General features: G+C 42.4%; 1 protein-coding gene across 3 annotated transcripts in view; it reads right to left on the reverse strand.

The window, feature by feature from the left end:
• Positions 1 to 26,457, reverse strand: part of LOC309698698 (poliovirus receptor-like) — a 366,820-nt gene extending 340,363 nt beyond the window's left edge. The window contains exon 1 of one of the 3 annotated variants that reach the window (XM_082521330.1): positions 25,939 to 26,457. In XM_082521330.1, coding sequence (XP_082377456.1) covers positions 25,939 to 26,026 — 88 coding nt within the window. In that variant the 5' untranslated portion in view covers positions 26,027 to 26,457. The remainder of the gene's footprint in view (positions 1 to 25,938) is intronic. The other 2 variants (XM_082521329.1, XM_082521328.1) reach the window with 2 other exon arrangements.
• Positions 26,458 to 26,482: the final 25 nt, after the last annotated feature.

Below are 26,482 nucleotides of genomic sequence, written 5' to 3' on the forward strand. Positions count from 1 at the left end.
CAAAAATATCCTGTGGTTTGCTGAATAAGACTTGAATCTTGGCCACGGGAACACTAAGCTAATTAGAATTAGGAATTCACTGAGGGATTAAAAACAAGTGAGTAGTGTGTTTGTTCTCCTTGGTTTAGGTTTCCCCTTCTCTTATTGACTTCTATACAGCTGGATTTCTTTTACAACCAATAGAAGGTTTAGGCCACTTCTGTTTGCAATATCCATCTTTTATACACAGTCCGTGCGATATACACAATATTACACTTTTCTGTAAGTTTAATTTTATGGATGACAAAGCTTTTTGTTTAAAATTATGCCTCAATGAGTTCCCATCCAAACCTTTCCTTTAAAGTGTTGTTTTGACATATTGAAGAAGTTGGTATTTCATTCACTCTTTAAGGCTGCTTCAGTCAATTTTCACTGGCAATCGATCAAAAGACTGTGAATGTGAAAGGAGCTGAATGACTGTCGAGCTCACGTACTCTAAAGTGTCTCAGAACTGCGACTCTGCAGTCTTTTAGTATCATTCGGATCTTGGTTTCATTTTAACTATCAGACGTCTTGTTTTGGTATTCTTCTGGCAGAAGGAAAAAAACAAAGAATGACTGTGATACGCTTCATTAAACATTGAGCACTTAAAAGGGGGACAAAGTAAATGGCTGGTTGTTGCATTTAGTGGCTGCGGAGCTTGACACATTCTCTTTAATAGCTGATAAGTGCAAAAACAAAGCTAGAAGGAAAGCATCAGTAATTCTTAGCTGGCCAGAAGCTTTGGTCAGTTGACGGACGCGGTTTGTCAACAAGACTCAGTTAAACTTGACACAAATGGAGATCCCTGGAAGTCTCTGAACAAAAGAGTAAATGTTTGTTGATGCCAGCCTGGGATGAAGGGAAAGACAAAGTTTCTTTTGATTTTTACTGCAAAATTGACTTATTTGTTACGGACGATTTAGGCAAGTAACTGAAAACATTTAGAAGGAAAATGGAAATGAAAATAAGATGGAAAATTCAAGTGTGGGGGCAGTAAGGAAAGCTGGTATGATGAATTGATTAAATGGAAGATTGAAGAAGTGGAGTCAGGAAAGGAAAGGAGATGAGAGGACATGGATGGCAGGATGTGAGGAGAAACGGAGTGACAGGAGGAGAACAGAGAATGACTGGCAAACCGAGGAAGAGAATACTGCTAAGAGGAGAGTGGGGGTGATGAATGGCAAATAAAAAGAGAGAAGCGCAATGATGGGGAGGAAAGGTGAGAGGAAAGGAGAAGAATAACAAAGAGAAGGAGGGGGAAAGAAATGCATGCCAAGTAGGAGAAGAGAAGAGACAAACAGAAGGGAGAAGATTAAAGATGAGGAAATATCATGAGAAAAAAGTGGGAGTGACATAACGCAGATGAAGGTGACGGATGGCATAACCGGAGAAAAAACGCAAAGATGACTCAACAGGAAAAAAGGAGGAAATGAAATGACAAAATGACAAGGGGAGGAGAAGGTGAGCTGCAGAGGAGAAGAGGGATAGCTTTATGAGGAGAGAAAAGGAGAAGGGAGTAATTACACTAAACTAGCCTGCAGCCTGACAGTAATTTGCGTTGTGCACTGTTGCCCATTTATGGAAATGGAATGTGTGAATGCAGCTACTGTGGTAAAACGCATTGATCTAAGATCAGACCGCTGCTGTTGGCAGACAAAAACACCCGCACAAATACACACAAGCTTGGCCTGCAGTGTCTGAGAACGAACTCTGTGCACAAAGACACATAGAGGCTAACCTGTGATCAAATCAAGGACAGACAGGCTGACAAAAGCAAATGAGCTCACACGGTGAAATCAAGGGCAGAGACAAATGCGCTGAGGTATCGGATGAGTTACCTCTGGGGCAAAATGAAAAACTTCTCATTCTGGTTTTTAAAAAATTCATTAAACAGATATAAAAGTGGGATCAGAAAGCCACATTAGCGTTATAGGATGCTAATGTGGAACTTTTACAGCACCATCCAACTGATCTAGATGTTATCATTAGAAGGTGGATTCAAGGTGCTGACTCTAAGCGGACATCCTCTTACCCTCCAATTTGCTGTGACTGCACATACTTGTCCAAAACAAAAAAAAAACAAAACAAAACACCAAAAGGGCACAAAATGTGCATGCTTCTGCAACTGTCACTGTGCACTTCCACACTGGAATAGCATCTAAAGTAGTCAGAGCCTTAGATATCAAACAGGATGTGGTTGTAAAAAAGGGCTGATATACTTAGAGATTAAAGCATTATTTACTTAAAGCTATTCTATGAAAAGCTTGTATGTTCACAGGTAAGTTTACCAATCTAACTTATTCTGTGCCTTTGTGCATCCTCTTAGATCATACGCTCTCCAAATACAATTTATTATAGCTTTGTTTTTGTTTTAAATCAACTATCATCTGATTGGCTGCCCCTCATAATTAACCGGTTAACAGCCAGATCTGTGTGCCTAAGATCACCATGTTAGGAAAAATCCTTGTCTGCGACATCATAAAGATCAAAGAGTAGAAAAAAGAAGCATTTACAGCAGGAGTCAGCAATAGGGATGGGTACCGGTATCGGTTCTGACATAAACGGTAGTAACCAGACCGAAAAGCAGCGCACATTTCAGTGCTTTATTTCATTGCCTTTTTTTTTCCCTGAGCTGTGATACACTTTGGATTCTAGCCAATCATTTTACCTTTCCAAGGATAGTAGGCGGGCCCAGGTACGTACATTCTTTTAGAGCAGAGCTACAGATTAAAAATGCCCAAGGCGAAGCGGTCAAAAGTCTGGCTGTACTTCACAGCAAAAGATGCAAACTCAGCAGCCTGCAACAAGTCCTTTAAGGTGATACTGTGCAAAGGAGGTAACAGCTCGAATCTGATGAAACACCTGGCGATGCATAGCGTTTTTTTAAAAGCAGAGAAATGCACCGTATTTGATAGCTTGCTGTAAGACCTCACACCGAGCACATCTACTGCGGGTGTGGTAAATCTCCATTAGCAAGTTAGCACGGATAGCCCCGTGCATGGGGCTGGACGGTGCTTATCATTTTCCAGAAAAAAAGAGACTGCTAAAAATAAAAACATAAGAGGTTTTTGGACAAAGTTTGTGTTCTCCATTCTTTAAGCACCGGTTTGAGCACCGGCACCGTTTCAAAAGTACCAATTCGGCACCGGTATCGGATGAAACCTAAACGATACCCATCCCTAGTCAGCAACCCTGGGCAGTCGTGCCACAGCTGGCACACGAGGGGTTAACTGATGGCATGACACACAGTGAATTAATCTGAGAAGGTGCATTAAAAAAAAAAATGGCTGGGCCACCGGTGCACATCGCAAATTAGCTCGCATAGACACATTAGCTGCTTCACTTCTTAATGACGATATCTTAGCTAACAACCCCAACTACCAGATTCAACTTGTAATTGGTTAAAAATCACTTAGCCTACTGGTGAGAGGGACGTTGTTAGCTGACAGTTTTTTCAAGCGATGTTGAAATTGCCATATTACGACACTTTAAATGCTTCAGGAGCTTTCCTCTCAGCACAGCATCAGCACTGCGGAAATACACAAATACAATACTGCACTTTGCCAACATCTGGGAGCAAATATAGTTCTGTAAAGTTGTTCTATGTAGTGTGTAACTGTTGATATAGAGTGTTATTAAATTTATTCCTAATGCAATGGTTGATATGGCACATTGACTTCTGAGGAAATTTTAGATGGCACTCATCATCAGAAAGGTTGCCGACCCCTGATTTACAGCAATCTGAAGGCTAAGCTTTTGAATCACAGGGAATATTGACTGATACTCAGCTACAGTTACAAAATATAAAAAGTATAGGCCTTCTCCATAAACAATTTCAAATCAAATATTTCCTCTATTTTTATTTTCCTACTCAAAGAAAACAAAAACAAAACCTTACAGTCTTTACCCACATCAACACCTGTACAACCACACCTGACCTGCAAAAGCAAAAGGACATAAACCCAAATATGAAACTGTGCTCCAAACAGGAAGTATTTCACATCTCAGGAGGTGAACAGATTACCTCCTGCTGGCAGAGCCACAGATGACCCACTTTCACATGCTACAGTAGTCAAGGATATCATCCAATGTCACGATCAAACTAAGTTATTGTACATATATATGTGCATGTGTGGATGCGGGTTTGTATACATGCCTGTATCCAAGTTCCCTCCATCTCTGTGTGCATTTTGGAGACAGACTTGATTAATCATGCTTCTTATTAATCAAAACTGACTTGAAGCTCAAGCTTTAATCTCACTGCTGGTGCGAGCTTTTTAATAACACACAATCATTCATTGGATTAGGTACCAGCTGCTGTCTGTGCCATTCTTGTTTAATTCTTCCTCTTTGTCCCGCCTCGTTCCAAATATGGCACCAGGCTAATTAACTCTGAATGCGAATGCCATTCTGAGCGTCACATCTTCTTGATATCCACGACCCGTTCGCTGTCGCTCGAAGGCGTATGTCGCAGCACCTTCGCCTTTCTTGTGAAAATGATTAAGCTTTAAATTATCAAGATCTATTTAAATTCTGTGATGACAGCTGTGTTTGTCTTGCGATTGGCTGAACATGTCTGTAAAGGACAGTCTGTAAATATTTCTAATGCTGGAAAAAAATTGAAACCATCTATGTACAGCCTTTTTTAAGATACAATCTGTGAAGACAAGTGTAATAATTTATGGTATCATTTAAGCAAGTGTTTATTAAGGTCTGCACAGTAGTGTGTCTACACTTGTATGGCTTACACTGGTGATAACGGGATGATTAAAGCTCGTAATTAATCCATCTGTGGTTGTATATCAGAAAATGGCACCCTTTCTTATTCTGTGTATGTGTTTGTTACGCCGTGCAGATGATACTAGGGGTGGGTGAGTCGACATCTGTGTGACAGTAATTCTTTCACTGGCAGTAGTCGTGCCATTAAACTAACAAGCCAGCACAACAGACGAAAAGGAATCCATGACATTCACTCTGACTTTTCCCCAAAACAAAAAGCTACGGCTGCGCAGCTCCAATATTTGTTTTTAGAGATCATTTTCTTTCACTGGATATTATGGTATGGTCAGCATCCAACTGAGAAGTTCACAGTTGACTAGTCCATAGAAATCACAGAATGACTCAGATGAAACATTTTGAACTAGTCCATCTGGGTATCCAGTTGTTTCTTCAGGCACAGTACCAGTATTAATAACTTTGTAGGATGACTACAAACAGGCGCATGCAGGGTTTTTGCACTGTCACCTCTTATGTTCGAAACCACTGGCCAGCTGTTGCCCCCATGCCTGCATGGGTTCTCTCCTGGTACTTTAACAGTCTCCAAAGACGTGCATGTTGGGTTTATTGCTGATTCTAAAATTACTGTAGGTGTGAATATGAGCATGATTGGTTGTCTGTGATAGATTAGCAACCTATCCAGAGCATGCATCACCTTTCACCCTTTGAGAGCTGGAATTTGCTCCAGTTTTAATGCACATGTGTGTGTATCAGTGGACAAATGGTATTCAGCTGTCTTACTGCTTCTACTCGTGACTTACGCAAGTACATGGGATGCTTTAGTCAGTACTTGGCGCTTTCTCTCTCAATCCATCATCCACACATCTGCACAGACATAAAAAGATGATTCCCAGCATGCGTGCAAACACGTATAACAAAATACACAAATCCACGCAGACACCGAGGCACACACACACGCACATCCTGCCAACGCCCACACTTCACTGCCAGCAGAGAGAAAAGAGACAGGAGTTGAGAGAGATGACATGGGAAAAGACTTTAAAAAACAGCTTTTATCTGTTTTTTGCAAGAAGAGACTGCGACTGGATAGCTGTCAGGGGGACGCCATTGAGTGGTTCCACCAGACTGAGAGCGAGTATGTGTGTATCTGTGCCTGTAATTACTTCATGTATGTGGCATTGAATCTGTGTGCTGAACGGCGTGGGGACCATTGTCGTGTCTGTGCACAAGCAGTTATCAGAATCAGAATCAGAATCAGAATACTTTATTGATCCCTGGGGGAAATTATTTTTTGTTACAGTGCTCCATTATAAACCAACATTAAGACAAGACAGACAATACGCTAACTAAGAATAGTACAATATATACATATATATACATACATACATACATAAGTCACTTATAAATAAATATTTGGAAAGAAACATGTGTAGTTGTAGCAGCAAACAGTGTGTTAAGTGGATGCGTTGTACAGGGAGATGGCCACAGGCAGGAATGATTTCCTGTGTCGTTCAGTGGTGCTTTTCGGTAATCTCAGTCTCTCACTGAACGAGCTCCTGTGACTGACCAACATGTCATGGAGTGGGTGGGAGGTGTTATCCAACATTGTCTTTATCTTGGACAGCATCCGCCTCTCCGACACCACCTTGAGGGAGTCCAGCTCCATCCCCACAACATTGCTGGCCTTACGGATCAGTTTATTAAGTCTGTTGGCATCTGCGACCCTCAGCCTGCTCCCCCAGCATGCAACAGCATAGAGGATCGCACTGGCCACCACAGACTCATAGAAAATCCTCAGCATTTTCTGGCAGATGTTGAAGGACCTCAGTCGCCTCAAAAAATAGAGACGACTCTGGCCCTTCCTGTAAAGTGCTGTGGTGTTTTTAGCCCAGTCCAGTTTATTGTCAATGTGTACTCCAAGGTATTTATAGTCCTCCACAATGTCAACACTGACCCCCTGGATTGAAACAGGGGTCAAGTGTTTCCTGGTCTTCCTGAAGTCCACGATCAGTTCCTTGGTCTTTGCCACGTTGAGCTGCAGATGATTCTGCTCACACCACGTGACAAAGGAGTCGACCACAGCCCGGTACTCTGTCTCATCATCCCTGCTGATGCATCCAACCACCGCAGAGTCATCAGAAAACTTCTGAAGATGGCAGGTCTCTGTGCAGTGGCTGAAGTCTGTGGTGTAGAGGGTGAAGAGGAAGGGGGAGAGGACAGTCCCCTGTGGTGCCCCTGTGTTGCTAATCACCTTGTCAGACACACACTGTGGGAGACGTACATATTGTGGTCTTCCTGTCAGGTAATCAACAATCCAGGACACCAGAGAAGCATCCACCTGCATCGCTGCTAACTTATCACCCAGGAGGGTCGGCCTGATGGTGTTGAAAGCACTGGAAAGGTCAAAAAACATGACCCTCACAGTGCTCGCCGGCTGGTCCAGATGGGTGTAGACACGATTGAGCAGGTAGATGATGGCGTCCTCTGTTCCGAGACGAGGCTGATAAGCGAACTGAAGGGGATCCAGATGTGGTCTTACTATGGGTCGCAGCTGGTTCAGGATGAGCCTTTCCAGGGTCTTCATGATGTGGGAGGTCAGTGCCACGGGCCTGTAATCCTGGGGGCCACTGGGACGAGGCGTCTTTGGTACAGGGACGAGGCATGATGTCTTCCACATCACCGGGACCCTCTGCAGACTCAGACTCAGCATAAACAGTTTATGAAAGACTCCACACAGCTGGGGGGCACAGGCCTTGAGGACAAGGGGACTCACTCCGTCTGGTCCAGCAGACTTGCCTGAGTGAAGTCTCCTCATTTGCATCTCAACCTGGTATTGAGTGAAGGTGATGGGTGGGGGAGGGGTGTCAGGAATCTCACAGGAGGCAACATGTGAAGAGAGAGGCTGGCACAGTGGTGTGGCTCTGGATTCCAGGCTGACTGCAGGTGAGGTTGTGGGGGTGGGAGCAGACACTGTGGTGTCGAATCTATTGAAAAACAGATTCAACTCGTCGGCTCTATTCTCACCTCCCTCAGCTCCCCTGCTGTTGGTTGGCCTGAATCCAGTGATGGTCTTCATGCCCCTCCACACCTCTCTCATGCTGTTCTGCTGGAGTTTCCACTCCAGCTTCCTCCTGTAATTGTCCTTAGCCTCTCTGATCTTGTCCTTTAGTAACACCTGGACCTTCCTCACCTCCTCTTTGTTGCCCCCTCTGAAAGCCCTCTTCTTGTTGTTGAGGAGGGCTTTGATGTCCTTAGTCACCCACGGCTTGTTATTTGGGTAACAATGAACAGTCTGAGCTGGAACAATGGAGTCGGTGCAGAAAGTTATGTAGTCTGTGATACACTCAGTAAGCCCATTGATGTCCTCGGCGTGAGGCTCACAGAGTGTTTCCCAGTCGGTCACCTCGAAACAGCCCTGTAGTTCCGCTATTGCCTCCTCTGACCACCTCCTAACAGTCCTGGTGGTCACAGGTTCCCTCCTCACAATTGGCACATAGCAGGGGGTGAGGTGAATCAGGTTATGATCTGACCTACCAAGTGGGGGGAGGGAGGAGGAGCTGTATGCATCCTTGACGTTAGCATACAGTAAGTCTAAAGTTTTCTCTCCCCTGGTGGGACAGTCCACATATTGTTTGAATGTTGGTAGTGTATTGTCCAGTGATACATGGTTGAAGTCACCCGAGATCACAATAAAGGCACTCGGGTGCTGAGTCTGTAGCCGAGCTATGGCAGAGTGGATAGTGTCACATGCAGCTGTGGGGTTAGCAGAGGGGGGAACATAAACAGCCACCAAGATGACGTGAGAGAATTCCCTGGGTAAATAATACGGCCTGAGTCCAACAGCACACAGTTCAGTGTCCGGGCAACAAATCCTTTCTTTGATTGTTATGTTGGCAGGGTTACACCACCGGTTGTTAACTAAAACAGCAAGCCCACCTCCTTTACGCTTACCGCTAGCGATGCTGTCCCTGTCCGCCCGAACAGTGTGGAAGCCTTCCACGGAAGCATTCTCATCGGGAATGACCTGGTGCAGCCATGATTCGGTGAAACACATCAGGCTACACTCTCGGTATTCCCACTGACTCCGTACCAGTGCTGAGAGCTCGTCGATTTTACTTGCCAACGATCGCACATTTCCCATCACGATAGACGGCAGACACGGTTTAAACCTCCTCCTCGCTTCGAGCCTCCGCTGTCTCACCGTCACCTTTTTTCTTCTCTTCTGTCCTTGACCTCTGCATCCCCGATGTGTTTTCCTCCAAATTTCAGCTGGTACTTCTGCGGGCCTGGCCAGCGAGCCGGCCGGCATCAGGGCGATCAGCTGATCTCTGGAGTAAACAGTCCGTGCGTGTAGGAGATGTGCCGCGGTCCCGTTCCATGATAAAAGTAACAGTTCCACGGCCACCAGAAGAACAAAAACTCTCTCAATCCACATGATTGAGTAAGAGATAGAAAACGGAGGAAAATACAAGTCAGAAAAAAAAAGAATACGTAAGAAAAAAGAGCTAAACTAAGAGAAAAGCAGGAGCGACTGTAACAGGCTGCACGCTGGTTGGCGCATGCGCCCGAAGTCAGTTATGCATGCAATGCTGCACGTGAAAGAGTATTCACATGTATGACGGCCTTCTATCAGCCAGTCTAAACGCACCAGCAGCCACACTCTCAGAATAAAACATGAGAGCGACAGTGAAAGAGAGCAAGAATAAGGCGAGGATGAGAGGACAGTGTGGGGGAAGGTTAGGACCCTCACTCTCCTCTTCGACGTGTTGCAGTCCTCCTGTCCTCGCTCACTCCCTGTCATTTCAGAAAGAAAGGAGCCAGCAAACTGACACTCAACAGACAGTGTGAGAGTTGTCACAGCGTACTAACCTCAAGATCCCAGAAATTTATTATTTTTTTTAAAAAGGAACCAAGAATAGAATCAACAGGATGACGGGTCAGACAGACCTGTCAAGTCAAACACAGAGTCAACCCAGAGCCCTAAGTAATAGTGAGCAAATGGCTATCCCTCTGCGCCAACTGGCTGCATCCGGACTCACGCTCATACTGTGTTAATTGGCATTTAACCCCTCGTGGCCGTTGCCCATTTGGTTCTAACAAGCAATTACATCTGACGTACTATCATCTGAAACCATATGAGATCTTATGGAGCAATTACAAGCTTGATGGCACCTTCTGTGCAACCACGGCAAAGAAAATCAGCTGGAAAGTTAACCAATGTACTTTCATTTACAAGCAAATTTGATTTCATCACGACACCGTTTCATTGACGGACAACTCTATTCTCTGCGGTGTTAATAATGTTTAGTATGCGAAAGGTTTGCATGGCTGCCCATAAAAGTCTGTTTAGTTTTATAACACCAATCGCTGTGTAAGAGAATTTCTTTCTCTTACACATGTTGTGATGAACACAACATATGCTTTACTGTGGTACTATGTATTTAAGTAAAACAGACACACAATGTTTATCATTATATCCACTGTCCTTGGAAGGCTGATCCCACTGTGACGATTATGGAGTAGAATCTCGTGCGCAGTCTCATGTATGCCAGGCCTCCCCATCGCCTGATGGGAACATGCCAGGACTGCCAACCAACTCTCAAATCTGCAAATGATACAACAGGAAAATTTAAAGGACCAAACTTTTTATTAAGTCTGCTTCATGCCAGTTTGAAATTAGATTCAGGTAGAGATATTGGATAATATACCAATACCGGCATATCACAGAGGTTGTAGACGCTTAAAACTTATGAGAGATAATAAACATCCTTCATTTGCTGCAAAAAGCAGAGGATTCACAAAGCTAAGAAAAAAAGTGCTGTCTAGTAAAAAACAAAAAAAAACAAAAAAGAAGAAGAAGTCAAAGCCAACAAGTAAACACAGATGCTGTGAAATTTCATTTTGAACTTTTTGCCTCCTGCATTAAAAATGCAGAAGGCAGACATTAACTCAAATGCCAGAATTAGGTGCTTTAGGTACTCAGGAGAGTCTGGGGGGGAAAAAACGGTATTAAAAAAAACAAACAAAAAAAACAATGATTCCTTTGATTCTGCAATCTTAAGCCTCTGCACAGTCTCTGACTGGATGTTGTGATAAAAAAATTAATAGAAAATACTGCAGATACCAGCAACTTCTGGTTGAAATTCCATCTGATAGAGATCAGAACAAATAACTTCCTCGCCATTATGTGCCGAGACATCCTCAGAGTTTGGGTCTTGGTCATCTTCTGCTCATTCTCTACTTGGAACCAGCATCATCCATCAACATGGTCTTTTCCACTGCTATACCAGTGACACGTAGCTCTACATTACCACTAAATCCATCGTCCATGAAACTCAATCCACTTTCACCAACAGCCTCACCAAAATGAAATCATGGACTCACTTTGTGAAAGTGAACTAGGATAAAATCCTACGCAATACTTACTTTAAAACCCTTCAGTAAGCAGGCTCTCCACTCTGTCTGCTGCTCCACAAAATCCCCAACCTGGAGTAAATCTTGACTTTTGGGGGTGTTTTTAAGGATTTGTATCAACATTCTTCTTATCTGTGAGGGATTTTTGTGCATCTTGAATATCATACTATATGGTGTGGAGATAAAGAGGTAGCCTGTATCAGTCACTTTTATATCAACAACAATATAACTGAGCTTATTATGTAACTTAAATAAGGAGTTATCATGGGACATCTGTAAATGAGACCTTATATAATCTATTTGTAAATTAGACTTCGATGCACCATCATGGCTTAAACCAAAGATTTAAACCACGCAGAGTAGAGGCTGATTAGCTCAAAGCAGGCGGGCGAGAAGATGATTAGTCGAGTGTAATGTTTGACAGCGTGGGAAAGCCAAAGATTCAAGGAAGCAGGCAGATGAGTCCTTACAGATCTCCCTGATTGAACACATAAACCTAATATACGAGTGACCTGCAATTTAGTAATTTGTTTTTAAAGGTGTAATCCTCCAAAGAAGACTTTTATAGAGATGTGCCATAATTCCTTTTACTCATTAATAAATTACTTTGGCTGTCGACTGATTTTGTTTAAGCTTTTAGCGAGCGCTGTCATCCCGGTCCTTGTTCTATCTTCTGTTCCTGTTGGCCGGTTTTATGCCACTGATGACTGTAAGGAACGAATGATGATCCAAACCCTCTCATTAGCACACGGCCCTTTACACTCCCTTTCATATTGAAAAACGCCTGATTCAATTCCAACCGTATTTAACTTTCAGTTCAGGCACGGTCACTTTGTACATTAACAGTCAGAAACCTAGAAGCTTATAGCTTAGACACCCACAGAGAAATGGCATGCTGCGAAGAGGAGAGGACACACATGAAAGAGCAGCACACATCTCATTAGCACACTTTTCTCTCCGTCCAGCTAACTGGGCAGTCGGCAGTCTACCACCCATCAGGCCGCTTGCATGGTGGGAAACGAGAACAGCTGAAGCATTTCGCTTCCATCCTCAGATGCACCCCTGGGGATTAAGAAATCATCCTCACATTTCGAAAAGCCCACTACCTGGAAATAGACTCTGGGATGAGGGGGTGGAGAGGTCAGAAACCCAGGCACACAAGTCATTTCTATTTTCCAATCCAAGCTCCTTAGTTAATGGAGTTTTTTGAGGTAAGCACAAACACCATGGCAGGGAGGAGGAGAGTCGCTGGCTCAGTGAAATTCACTTTCTCGAATATGAAAGGAGAGACCATCTCAAAAAATTACATGCTGTGGCGATGGCTAAAACTGTACTTATAAAACAGCAATACAACTTTCCAAACTGTTTTTATAACTTTAAGCAGTAACAGTATCAATGCTTTAGTCGCTCCTTTGTCACCTTGACACCTATTGTTGGCTTTAGTTGACAGTAATTAGAAATTAAAGTTACAGTTTTACAAAACCTCATCAAATTCATGTACAGCTCCTGTCAGTAAGCTCACAACAAAAAGTCAATTTCTGATTCTGATTTTTCAAAGGTTACACTTTGTTTATCCCTACATTGTTAAAGTATTTAGCCACAGTGTTATGGCCCTGTCCATAATCTGTTTTGGTGGCTGTTGTTGTCTGTTCCTTTAAGTCTTTGCAGGTCCCGGAGTGGATGAGCTGACGGCTGCTGATTGGTCCCCTGGCCATGTGATCTTCTTCAAATCCCTCACCAGCAGTTGTCCCGGGGCAGCCACTGACAGCAGCAGCAGACCTGACCCTGGCCTCCAAAACCTGAGACTTTTGTGCCTGTGACTTTGTGCGACTTTTTTGGAGTTTTGTATATAGTGTGTACATTAGTTTTCATTGTAAATAGCACCTTGTAATTAGCACTGCAACAGAAGGGGTGAGCTGCCTTATTGTTTTTCCTTGCACTGTTTTCTCCTGTTTATTTCAGTTAGGGAGTTAGGTGTAGCGCTTGTCTTTTGTTTGTTGTTTGATTTCACATAGGGTTTTAGATAACACCTTCTCCTGACTTAGCTGGTTTTGTTTGTTATTTTGGCCTTTGTTCACCCCGGAGCTTCATTTTTGCAGTGGAGAAAAATAAATCACGATTCACTAAGAAATTGGTTTCCCTTTGTGTATGGTTTTGGGGACCAGGGCGGGGCAATTCTTTCAATCTTGTGTTGCGTTCCGGCTGCCTAGACTGGGGCGTAACACACAGGCTTTCACACAATGCTGAGCCCCACTTAATTTTACTTCTTGTTTCTTTCAGATTCTCTTTTTATACCGAACATTTTACTAATAAAGCTAAAATTTTGGGAGTTCTTCTTTCAGGTATCTTTAGCGCTAACTACCTTTTCTCAAATATATTGCTAACCTGGAGTATTATTTAGGGTTTTAAATTATTTGAAAATGTCATATTTTTGGGAAACAACATGGTTCATATCTCAACTTAAATTTATACAAAAAATACAAACTCAGAATTTAGATTCAAAGAGTTATTCCCCCCAGAATAACACTAAAATCTTCATTTGTGACAGCTGGCTAATCCACTCTGATGTGCGGTTACTAAATAAAATAAGATGCAGAGGTTAAGAACTGCCCGCCATGGACTGCAGGGCCTATTGTGGTTGCAATTATTTCTTATTTAAAATGACCCTATGCAGGTTTTGACCATCTATTAGTGTTGCTAAGACTGCTAGCTTGCAACAATGCAAACAAATACAGAAGAACATAAAATGTTTTAATAAACATGGCACTGTATTTTTTAAGTACAGCAGGTAAATATGTGTATGCCAGCATTTTTAAATAAAGGTGTTGTTTTTATTCAAATTTTTCAATTTTAAGACTTTTGGCAGACTTGAGGTAAAATATCACAACCTGGTTTAAGGGCGCGCACCGCTTCTCAGTCAGTGCATTACTTTAAATGTGCTGCATTCCCCACAGCATCAAACAGCATAAGCGTATTAGAAAATGGATGGTAGGATATTCCAATTTCAATGTGGCAGGCAGATTAGCAGATTATTGCCATAATTGCCTGGCTCACAATAGCACATTATTCATTTTTGCTAGTCAGCTATACTATCCTTCATTGTCCCCAACCTTATTTAAAACCATTTATCAACCATAGCTTCAGATTTACACTGCTCAGTTTAAACTCTTTAGTTATTGTTCTTTTTCTATAATGAGCATGCATCTGCACTAATAAATGCATTGAAAATGAACCAGGCTTCTTAAAATAGGAGAAAACATTCAGGGAATGAGAGTCTCCTAATTTAAATCAGAACCTTCTGTGCTTTTTAAAAAAAATGTGAAAACCTGTGAAATATAAATGTTTTCTCCCATGGAAGCAGTTCATGTGTGACTAGAGTGTACAAGTCTTTTGAGCCACAGTGAAGCGCTTTATGTCATTAATGAGTTTTGGGTTTTGACAATTGCAGTATTATTTAAGTCCATGTGCTATGATCCATTTCCAATATATATTAGGAGATGAGAAAAGAACGATCTCAGGGGTAGAGGAAGAAAAGATGGTTAAAGATGTGTGTGCATGCCTCTGTGTGTCACATTGACTCACATCCTCACCCATCACATAGTTCACAGTGGCTGTATCAGTGCAGCTAACAGAGGGCCTTTGTCACAAGCGCACGCACACACACACACAGAGAAATAGCAGACATGCACTTGCACGCTATCATAGCAATGTTCTCTTTGTTACCACTTTATCCAAAGAATTGCAACTAAGTGCTTGGCCAAAAATCTGCAAACTTAAAACTTCAGTAAATCTAACCTGAACCCTCGAACAGAATCTTATTCTAAATTTCAAGTAGGCAAAAATAGCCCAAATTTTCAAAAACAGGCTTCACTCTCAGGTTACAAAAGTTATACAGATCCTAAGAGAAAATCTTACAAGTACACTCACACTCTCTCTCTCTCTCACAGACACACACACACACAGACATTTGTGCAGAGCCATCTGACCACCACGTATATCCTGAGCCCCATGATGCCGACAAGGACACAGTGGTTACAAGGGTGACAGATGTTCAGCAGAAGCTATTTACAAGCACTAGCCTCACTAATCTGTTTTGCACTTTCATTTGGTCTAATTAAGCAGGACTTGGACAGAATCCTCTCTTAGATAAAAGAAAGAAAGACAGAAAGACAGAAAGAAATAGCCAAACATACTTTAAACTGACTAACTGACAGGTAAGTGTAAGCATCAAAAGCAGCAGGGAGGAGAAATAATGAAATGAGCTATGAGAAGAAAGCCCACAGGGCCTGTAGAAAAGCACCGGGCAATATCGAGTCATTTGACAATAATATATCATTAAAGAAGGAAAACCCTCCTTTTGAATAAACCCGGTAATTCTATCATGCAAAAGAAAACCTTTATTGGCGGCCACCAAAAGACCGGATGTCTGCTTCTGTCTGGAATACTGATTAGTTTAATGTCAAAAGAACATCAACCTTTTTCTGTGCAAAAAGAGAAAAACTCAGTTTTGGATTCACGGGAGAAATTCAGCTCAGTGAATTGTGTATTTAAAGAGTTGACCCTCAGATTTAGATCTGAGATAGGAAAGTCAAGAATTAGTTTGCTCTAGGCGGGGAGTGGGATGGAGAAGAAACTGAGAAACTAAGAAAGGCAAAACATTGTTCTGCAGCTGTCAAACTAAAACTTTCCACCAACATCTGACTTGGGGAGGTGCAGAAGCATAGATGCAGGAGCACGTAATGAGACTGGGAAGCAACCCCAAGGAAAAGACAAGGAATGAGGAAGCCTGATTCCACATCGGGATATACTGTTTGGATGTGAGATGAAGCAGTTATTTTTGGGTCACGTGGACAGAATTCAGTATACATATAGAAATATCATATTGTGGCTTTATACAGTCCTCAGATTACAACATTTTTATCATATACATAATATTTAGAGTTGTGCTAATAGACATGGGAAGGTATCGACTATGCCACCTGAGGATAACGGACCCATCATCTGTACTTTTGCTAGACTTCACTACTTGAATGCTACATTCCTATAGCACTCCTATAATCATACCGTTTTTTAGATTAAAATCAACACAACAGATCTTATTACATGCGTGCTGCCCCGTCAAAACACAGAGCCAAATTTACCCAAACGTAATTTCCAACAGCTCGGTCAAACACTCAGCTTAGTCTTAGCAGTAGCTAATGTAGCCTTGAGCCCCTCGCCACAAGAGCAGATGAGGCGAGAGTTACAGAGCTTTAGCGGGCTCCCTTAATTCCATCCATACAGATTTTAAACTTCAGACACCAAACACACACACACACATCTTTCACAGTTTCCACTTAAGCCACAAAAGGCTCTATTGAACCCTTTCTACAACTCTTGCTATAAAAAGACTATATATAGAAATGCACTTAGAGGCATCAAGCTATGCAGATATTTCAATCTCTGGATGACATCTTAACATTAAAGAAAAGCCTTAAAATGTTTTAAAGTGTGCTGTGAGGATAAAGGCATGCACGAAGGTAACAGAAGTAATGCACTATAGGAAGACAACTATTAACTTTCTTAAAGGGTACACTTATATGCAGGCGGATGTTTCTATTGTTTTTCTAGATTACTGTTTGCACATTCAAGCATCCGTTTGCTTATCGTTCTGCACATTCAGTGACCTCTCCTAGCAAAGAGAATATTTCAATGTCTCTCACTGAAGCCTGACAGGAAACCAAGTCCTGTTGTTAATATAAATGTAGACTGTTTCCTGTCAGGTGACTGACAGCCACATAAGGCATGACAGTCTCTGCCAGGAAATAATCCCTGAAATATATGCAGCCTGACAAACTTAATTGTCATATCCATGGCTTCTTTTGCATGCAACTGCTTTGTCTGCCAGGACAGCCAATTCATTTGCAGCCAGGTTTGAAATAACCACAGGCTATATATTGAAAAATGACCTAAAAATGATTTAATTACATATGGCATGCATTGCAGAATGATCGGGGGGAAACATACACTAGAAAGAGAAGGTAGTAAATGGGCTGTAACTCTAAATGACACTGGTATTCTCTTTTAATGTGCATGTGACTTGAATACAAATGGGCTGTTTAAACAGTAGTCACTTGTGAACATGGAAAGGGGAAGAGATGTTAGCTTGTATTATGCAAATAAGAAACAACACTGTCAGAGCAGACGCAGCTGATCAGGATGGCTCCCATCGACAGACGTGCACATGCATGTGCGTGCATCGGGGATGCATTTGGTTCAGGCAGTGATATTGAAGATGTTAACAGAGGTGAGAGACGAGCCAGAGTGTTAGAGGTGCACAAATCCTTGTCTTCAGCCCAGTTTCATTTTAACATTTCATCAGTACAAACAGATCTCCCACCACCATCACCGACCCACCCTTTCTATCTCTTTATCTCTCTCTCTTTTGCTCATTTGCTCACTCTCTACTGGCTGGTTAGCCACTGACCTCTAGAACTTGTTGCTAGAACAGTCTCCAGGCTGAAAAGCCAAGATAAAACCGCTTTTTATAATCTTCCAAATCAAATCGATTACTTTAGTGAGATGTTAGCGTTCTTCATTCCCCTAAGACACAGATTTTCCTTTCCATGCTTTTTTTCACCAAATGTCAGGAAATTCCAGGAGTTGTAAAACTCTTGAAGTTCAACAGTGAGTTCAACAGTTTTAGGAGGTCAACATTATGCCACACTGAATGAAGAACTGAAAATGAATATTTGCTATTACAAATAAGAGAAAAAAAAGAAGAGGATCCAGGAACAACACCGAAATGCCCTGCCCTTTCTAGAGCTTGCACTTGAACTATAACAGGAAATGAACTTCTTTTTTTATATATATATCATACTGGTTTGCAGGAATAAAAATCCACAACAGTGAAGTAGGTTTCAATTTCGATTCAATCAACTAGAAGAATGGACATGACCAATTCTGAAACTGGCAGACACGAAAAGATTGATAGTAGGTGATGTTATGTTCAATGTCTTTTTTTAGCAAATAAATTTCACTCTGTTATTTGAGATAAAAAGCAATCTGTGATCAAGGCCAAAGACTGCATTAAGGCTGAAGCCATTTCATTTTCTCACTTGCGCTGAGAAAGAAGTCTTTCTGCTATGATATAAGATTCCTCTCTTTCACTTAATAAGAAAATATACTGTATTTTTACACCAATATACCACAGTATTAGAACCACGGAGAGGTGATGGGGATAACATTGATCGTCTTGTTATAATCCAGTGTTCAGCAGGGAAACAAATGGTCCTGGCATTGATCTGGATGCTACTTGGATGCAGGCAAATGAAACTATAGCAAAAGCACTCCAATAGCAGGTCACATCACTATATAACTATGTATCCCACCAAACCACAAAAACTGTGTAGGAAGCACCACCAAGAGCCCAAAGCACTGAGACGGTCTCCGGCCTCCCCAGATCCCATTTCAGTCCAGTACCCCCAGAATCCTTTGAGGCTACAGCGTGTCCTTGACCATGTCTCATAAAACCTTATGGATCTCTAATAATATGGTAAAAAGGATTTATTTAGTGGTCAAATAAAAAGAAGTATATCTAAAACCATGCATTTCATTGCTTAAATAAATGGTATCATGTGACCTGTTGACAGAGTGGTAAAAGGTAATGGAAGAGAAATAGACCCTTTTTTCCAGTTACTGCAATCTGGTTTAAGAAGGTAATTTTTTATTTTATGAGGATCGTAAATGTCAGATGATTCAGTTACTCCTGTTTTAAAATGTATTCTGATGTTTTGTTCATTAAAGACATGGACACTTTAATCATCTTGCACATTGTCCAGAATGGCTCTTTTCACCAACGATTAGCAATGTGCCAGTAGTGATTTAGTGACTGCCAACATGGTCCAATTTTGGAAAGCAAGACCGCTGCCTTAAATTTCTCAATTGGAAAAAGTCATTGCAGGAGCTCCATAATGATGTAAGTGAAGCAAACAATGTTACTGTAATTATTAATCGCCCACATGGGTACAACTGCAAATGTCACAAAGTCACGCCGCAGCCTGACCGGTCGCTGCACTCGCACACAAATGGTAAAAAGCAATTTCCATTTTGTCACCAGCAGGCTATATCTGGAGAGGTGAATAAACAGGAGGAAAGGAAGGACGCAGGTCGGTGTGGTCTGTGTAACCGGAATGCTGAGGACAGACTAGGACAGAGAACAGGGACGCTTGTCTAAACACTTTCACACTTTTGAATTTCCCCTCTAGCTCCCTCCCTCCCTTTCTAAACAATGAGGCCTAGAAGAACTGAAAGCAGAAGAGTGGATTGAGAGAGGAAGAGTAGAGTTGGGGTGGGGGGGTTGTCCTGGCACCCTTTTTAATTCCACCAAAGCTGTTCCAACAAAAGGGCCCCCGCTTGGGAGCCGCCACGGAGCAGCAGCCAGCCAGGCCGACTGAAAATAGGGTCGTGAGCAAAAGAATGAGTGTGAAAGAGAGGGAGCGAGAATAAGACAGGGAGGAAGAATGCCTGAATAAAAGAATGGGAAAATGAAAACTGAGCAGGGTATGAAAGGCCATTTTTTTACTCTGCATGCAGGTAAAAGTCAAACTAGCAAAGGAGGCCACACTGATCGTGTGAGTATGTATGCAAGAGACTTTGTGTGTGCATTTTAACGTCATCTGCAAAGGCATTCGTGATGCTGTGAAACCTGACTGGACCCTGTAAGAATAAACCGTGCTCCGACCATCCTTGGATCAGCTCCATTGTGATTCATGGCCCTCTTCCTGTTGCTACGCTCTGTAATCCCTCTTCCCACTGACACCTGTTTGCTGTAGAATCACAAAGGAATGCCAAGGTGTTAGCCATGATACGCTTTATGTCTAGAAATGTGATCTGGAATTTGCTTAGTAACCCGTTTCCTCAGAGGTGGAAAAAAAAGAAGAAAAAAGAAAAAGGAAAATTGCTGACCAAGTGCAGACACATGCTTGCTGGCTCTTTGGCACCCACGGTGATGAAGTAAAACCTGCTTCCTGTAGTAAGCTGGGCGGATTGAGCTTCTTACATCAACCCAAACTCCGAAATATTCCCACTAATTATAACTGCACACCTTCTTTTTTAGGACATGCAAAGACACACACACAACACAGGCTTGTGATATTGTCTCGGACACAAAAGCTGTATCCATGGCAACAAGTTTAAAATTTCTGAGAGTGACCTACCAAGCCAAAGTCTACCCCTGGCTGTAAGAGCTGCACTAGAGATTTTTGAAACTACTTCTTTGATGGCACAAACACAAGCCAAACGTATTATGCAAGATCCCGCAATACAAACTCAATAGTTCATCATTCACTGGCCCACAAAGAGTCGTGGGAAGTCATTAAGATTTTAATCTTTGATCAATAACAAAACCTAGAGCCAAAAATTAAGAGTCCAACTTTACCAGAAATGCAAACAAACAAATCACAGTGTGATGCAACTCGAACCAATTAAGAAGTGAAAAGCTGCAATTAAAAGGAAAAGTTTTTTTATAAGCAATAAGACTTCATTTTATGCTGGGTGATAATCATCGCCGCATGTATCGATTCTGACACAGACAAAAACAAAGTCGTGCAAACACAAACAGCAGTCCATATTACTAAACAGCGTGTGTAGTGTGCGAATCTTTCACAAGCTCTCAACGGGCATCAGCGATCTGCTCCTGATGATTTTCACCCTCAGCAGGAAGAGCCTTTGGCATTTGAGTCTTGAGCCTTTTAACTGCAGGTCCCAATGTGAGAGCAGCCTGTATTGTGGCGGGTGTCAGATTAAACTTGACTTAAGCTGTTTTCACAGACAAACTCAGGACAGCGTTTCTCTTTCTCACATTTAGCAGACAACAGGACACACTCTCAACAGCTGTAAATAGTCTAGTCCTGGCAAGAGTGCTGGCTAGGTAAAACATGCAAGAGGCAGGATGCAAAGTCCACCAGCTTTCTGTAAAATCTCCAGGAAAATACCGACTCAGTTCTCGATCAAATATCACACAGGCTTAGTAAAAAGAAGCTGACAGGCTAAAGATGTCAGATGGTTAAATTATGTTTGAAATGTTTTGGACCCCAACGCATGTGTGAAAATAAGTTTACTGTATGACTTTGCAACTGATTTTTCTTACGTTTCAGTAGTTTTGATTACCGAGTCTGTAGTCATGCCCTGGATAATAATGGCTTCTTTAGCAGCCATTGGCTCTTCAGCAAATAAGACATTTAAATATGGCAGCGGCTGATGCTAAACCATTGTGTCACATCAATCACTCAATGCGTGATTGTGTGACGAAGAGTTGGAAGACTGAAAACAGTGCAGTTGCTTTTTGATTTCTCTTTTTCCCGTGACAAATGGGGAAATAAATAACAACGACATTTAAAAACCATTCACATTGCACATCTGCTAAATTGTCATTTTTAAACATCGGCATCAGCCTAGACTTTCCCGACTGGTGCGTCCTTAACTATTCTGTTCAGCAAGGTCATTAGTGTTATGAATATGAAGGTTTTTAACAGTTATGGGGGAAATATCACATGCTAAAAACACATCATTAAGCCCTTCCGAGTAGGAACTTGCAGAGCATCCAGCTGCTTTGCACGGTCGTTGACATTTTAACCCAGCAACGATACCTATGATCAACTCTCATGGCAACAATGACAACCACTGCCTCAAACCTCTCCACAAACACACAGAGCATCAGTTCTCCCCAGATACACTTCTTGACATTTTGTCTGTCTGACATCATCGACCACAGTGGGCCTGGGACCTTTGCGCTACAGACCACTTTTTAAAGCTAACAGAGGCTCCAGGGTCAGGTTGCTACATAGTATTCAACCAGGATTTATGCAAAGAAGCAAAATATGTTTTTTAAACTGAGAAAATTGCTGGAATATTTTATACAAACTGCCCTTTGCTTTCAAAAAAATTTGGATTTTTTTAAAGCCTCTAGGCTTATTCCAGTTATTAATAAATGAAAATATCCTGCATGGAGAAAAATTAAAATAACTGTGCGCCTATCCCAAAGGCCAAGAGCGCACAATCGGCTGTAATGTGCAGCTCACAGATGAACGTCTTGAACTCTTGCTTTTTTCAATTTTATGTTGTTTCTGAATTTTAATTACAGCACTAAAACTGGCTGCGCGTCCCTCTACCCTTTGCCGTTTATCCAGAGTCGGACTGCAGCGGTTGCATGCAAAGCGAGGTTGTCCAGCTGTCGCTGTCTACAGCTTCAATTTTTAGCTCCTCCTGGGGGATCCAGAGCCATTCCCAGGCCAGATGAGATGCTCTATATAGTGTCTCTAGTGCATATCAGGATGTTAATTTAAAAATTACAGAGCTACATCTAAAATGTTGTTTTTTTGTTTTTTTTAATTGAAGGCGTGACGATGTAAAAAGAAATGCAGATGTATGTTTTGGGTTTTGCCCTTTAAGGCAAGAAGGTAGGTCAACATGAACGTTTAAGACTTTTTCATCCCTGAGATCCTCTGCAGTGATTCCCACATGGAGTAAAGCCATCACAGATGGATACTGGAGCTTGTGTAGCACTCGCTACACAAATATGCAAACAACAACATAGCGCAATGCAAAGCTAAAGATGAGTCATTAATAAGAGCTCTCGATAATCAGGCTGTGCTGCTCTGAGGGCGATAATCATCGTCCGCCTGCTCTCCAAGTGATAAGCTAATCAGCCCTCCGTCTCTGCAGAGCCGTCGAGGGGACTCATCATCATTGACATTTCAGCACAGGATCGGGCCTATTGAGACACGAAGGGGAGGGGGTGGTTACCTGAAGAGACTTAATTATCATTGCTGCACAATGATATCCTCTTAACTCTATTTTGCCTTTTTTATGAAGGTTAACATTCCTCTTTCAATATTACAGTCAAGGTTTCACGGCTGCCGTTGACCCCTTTTGCAAAGTGCTTGTTAATTTTCCACATAATTACGCAATTGCATTTGCCATGTAAACATACAACGATCATCTATGCACACAACTCGCTTTTGAATTGTTTCCTCATATGCCAGGGCAATCTTGGAAAAATCAAACCTCTGTCAGCAGCTCGCTTTCTAAGCAGCTGCAGCGTGAGTGTAGATGTTCTTCCTCAGACGAGACAGTTGTGTTGTTGCATGTTAAAATGAATTCATAACCTGTGGGGATACTGTCATGACAATCTGACAGCTTTTTAACAATACAGACCCAATGTAGCAGAGTCTCAGCTGAATATCTGTCATCCTCTCTCCAACCTGTGTTAGAGAGCTTACAGCATGGGGTCTAAAGCAGAACGCTCTCCTTCACTGGGGTTTTCTCGTTCTTACATTGCTCCAAAAACGCAGGAAGAGAAAGGATGTCATTACACAGCTAGTTCTAATCGAGATTAAATCTTCCTCCTGCCTTGTAAACTCGGCGCCAATAACAGTTCACGCCATCACCGGTTATGCAACAGATGCTACAGCGAAATGCAAAGAAGGATTCTGTGGCTCCCCGGCTCGAAATAACTTGCCCTCCCGTTTGCTTTGATCTCACAGGCATGTCTCCAAGGTGCGTCAAGGCACGTCAAGGCACAAGATGACATATCTTCCAGCTCCATAATGACCCATCTTCTTTTTCCTCAGTGAAAATTTTGGAGAGCTCTGACAGATGATATTAGTTATACCCAGGTGCAAACAACAGGCTGACAGATTCATGCTGACAGAGCAGGCTAACGCCGATCACTATAGCCCGACTACCTGCTGTTATAAATATTGGAGCTGGTTCCAGTGGGGGGAAAAAACTTTCAAAGTAGTTTCTGTTGGGGATTACAGCATATTTGTAAATTCTTGTGGTTCTTCTTGTCTGAATAATCTGAAACACTGGTTTACAACTGTGAAAATTCCCATAAACAGCCGCTGAAGTCGGTAAAGACTTTGGAAAGTCCCAAGAAAGTACACGAGTGTGCACATTAAAGTAAATATTTAGTTGAATCTAAGGTACTTTTGAGAAACCGTGCATATTCATGTGACACATAGCATTGTTTGTTTCACTAATGTTTAATCTGTAACATGGTAAAAGGACATAACTGAGAGTTCCAGTGTGCAGACTGACTTTGACTAGTTAGAAAAGCCATTCAAGTGCAACAGTGCTGATAACAAGTCAGGTACGTCAATATGCCATCTAAACAGCAATAAACTACAACACCTAATCTGTGTTGTTTTAACATCTCAACTTAAAATCACAAATACAACAAAATCAGAGTAAAGACATTCCAGTACAGGGAAACAGAATCATGAAAAAACCTCATAAATGCAGCGATAACCTTGTCTTTTAGTGACCTTTCCCGTACGCGATTACTGTTATTTCTATCCATCAAAGGTGTGTTTTATAGTGACAGCAAAGTGTTTCTGTTATTCATGAGCAGGTTTATTTATACCTGCTTTTATTTTATGGAAAACGTTGTCACCGTTTCCTTAATAATCCCATTATGTCTCTGCGCCACTCAACAACTTCACAGGGACGTTATTTTTGGCACATGTTTATTCGCTGAGTGTCAAAGGTGCTGATCAGGAAGCTTTTTAGTTTATAGATGAAATCCATCAAACAAGCTGCTCTTTGTGGCTCACTGTGCTGCATCCGGGACTTCGCGTACAATCATTGTAAATCCTCCTATACCCAAACACAGGATATTGCTCTAACTTATTTCTTATAGGTTTTATAAAACACTCACACAGTGTCTTGCATTGTGCTTACATCACTTAACAGTAAGTTCACAGCACCATTCGGCTGATACTTGCTGATACCATCAGTCAATATTGGCCACAGTTACATGCATCACTGCACAGAGGTAGATATATAGAAAGTGGAGTTAAAGTTTTTATGACCCCTATCTCACTTTATTCAACTCTGAGTGTTTTACATGTGTTTTATTTGTGTTTAAGATGTCTAATTTGAAAAAAGAAAAGCACTGAATTAATTTTTTCAGATATTTTACTCTAAATGTTCTGGTATTGGTCTCTTAATTGACTACAGGGTGCCTTTTATCATAATATTAACATTTACGTCATTTTATCTTCTTAAATTTGTATGCACTGCGTGTTCGCAAGGCTGCTTCTTCTGCCATGATTCTGGAGTTCGTGTATTTTTCATACAGTTCGTGTAGTCGATATTCATGCAGCCCTCTTGACAAGGTATTTATTCCTGAAGGGCCACCTCAAGAGCAGGGGCCGAGCCATTCTCATCCCCCGCAGAGAACGCGTTTCCCCATCAACACCCTGTTGCTCCACACGACGAGGACCAATTTTTGCCATTACTCTAATGGTTAGTAAACGGACCGGCAGTTGTGATAGCGCCCCATTTCACGGCCACGCTTCCCGACAGGTAAACACAGATTTCAGGTCAGCCGTGCTGTAAGGGTTTGTAGCGGCTCAGGGAGGATTAGGTTTCCTGAACAGTCACCTGCCGACGAAAGCGGCGAGGAATTAGGACAAACACCGCAAACCAGGAGAGCCACACCTCGCGTCGTGGCTTACCGAAACTCAACACACACACATGCACACACAGATCTGATGTAGAGCTCGGACAATAAACTTTTACAATAGGTCTCGGCGCTCTGAGCAGCAGCCAGAGAGGACGCGGAGACGTGACACCGTCAAACATCCAGCACTCCGGGAACGCGGGCTGCCCTGCTGGAAAAGTGCCGGGGGTTGCTACATTCAGAGAACAAGAGGCTACAGGAGGCGAAGAACTGACGGGACTTCCATTGTAAGAAACACAGCTGGGCTCGTTCACACTTACCTTGGGCTGCAAGCAGGACCGCTACTGCCACCAGCCAAGCGTTTCTCATCGGATACACCGGGCAGCGCGCTGCGTAATCTCTCGCCATTCTTATACACAGGAGATAAGGTGGACGTAATATCCACAACAGCGCCGTGTGTTTCAGCTGGGCTCCAAATTATTCCTTCTCCGATCAGCCAAGAAACTTCGAGCTCAGTTCAGACCGCCTGCGCTGAAAGCAGCCAAGTTACAGCTTCTCTCTCCTCCTGCCGCTCTGAGCGCGCCTCTCCTCAGTCTGGACCGTGATTAGTTTCTCTGTCCTTTGCTTTAATTCTGTTAATGACAGGAAGAGTCAGAGCCCTCCCCACGTGGACCGGCCGCAGTGCGCAGGCAGCCGGTGGCTGTGTTTTTGTGCCGGTGCGTCTTGTACAAGGCGAGCGGAGCGAAATGGAAACAAAGTGTGGACGGAGTGTGTGTGAGAGTGCTGGAGCTCCGTGTGTCTGATGCGGAGAGCTGAGTGGGGGAATATCAAAGTGATGTCAGCAGAGCGTCACCAAGAGGACTT

Source organism: Aulonocara stuartgranti, assembly GCF_965226115.1.
Source record: "Aulonocara stuartgranti genome assembly, chromosome: 22".
Taxonomy (NCBI): domain Eukaryota; kingdom Metazoa; phylum Chordata; class Actinopteri; order Cichliformes; family Cichlidae; genus Aulonocara; species Aulonocara stuartgranti.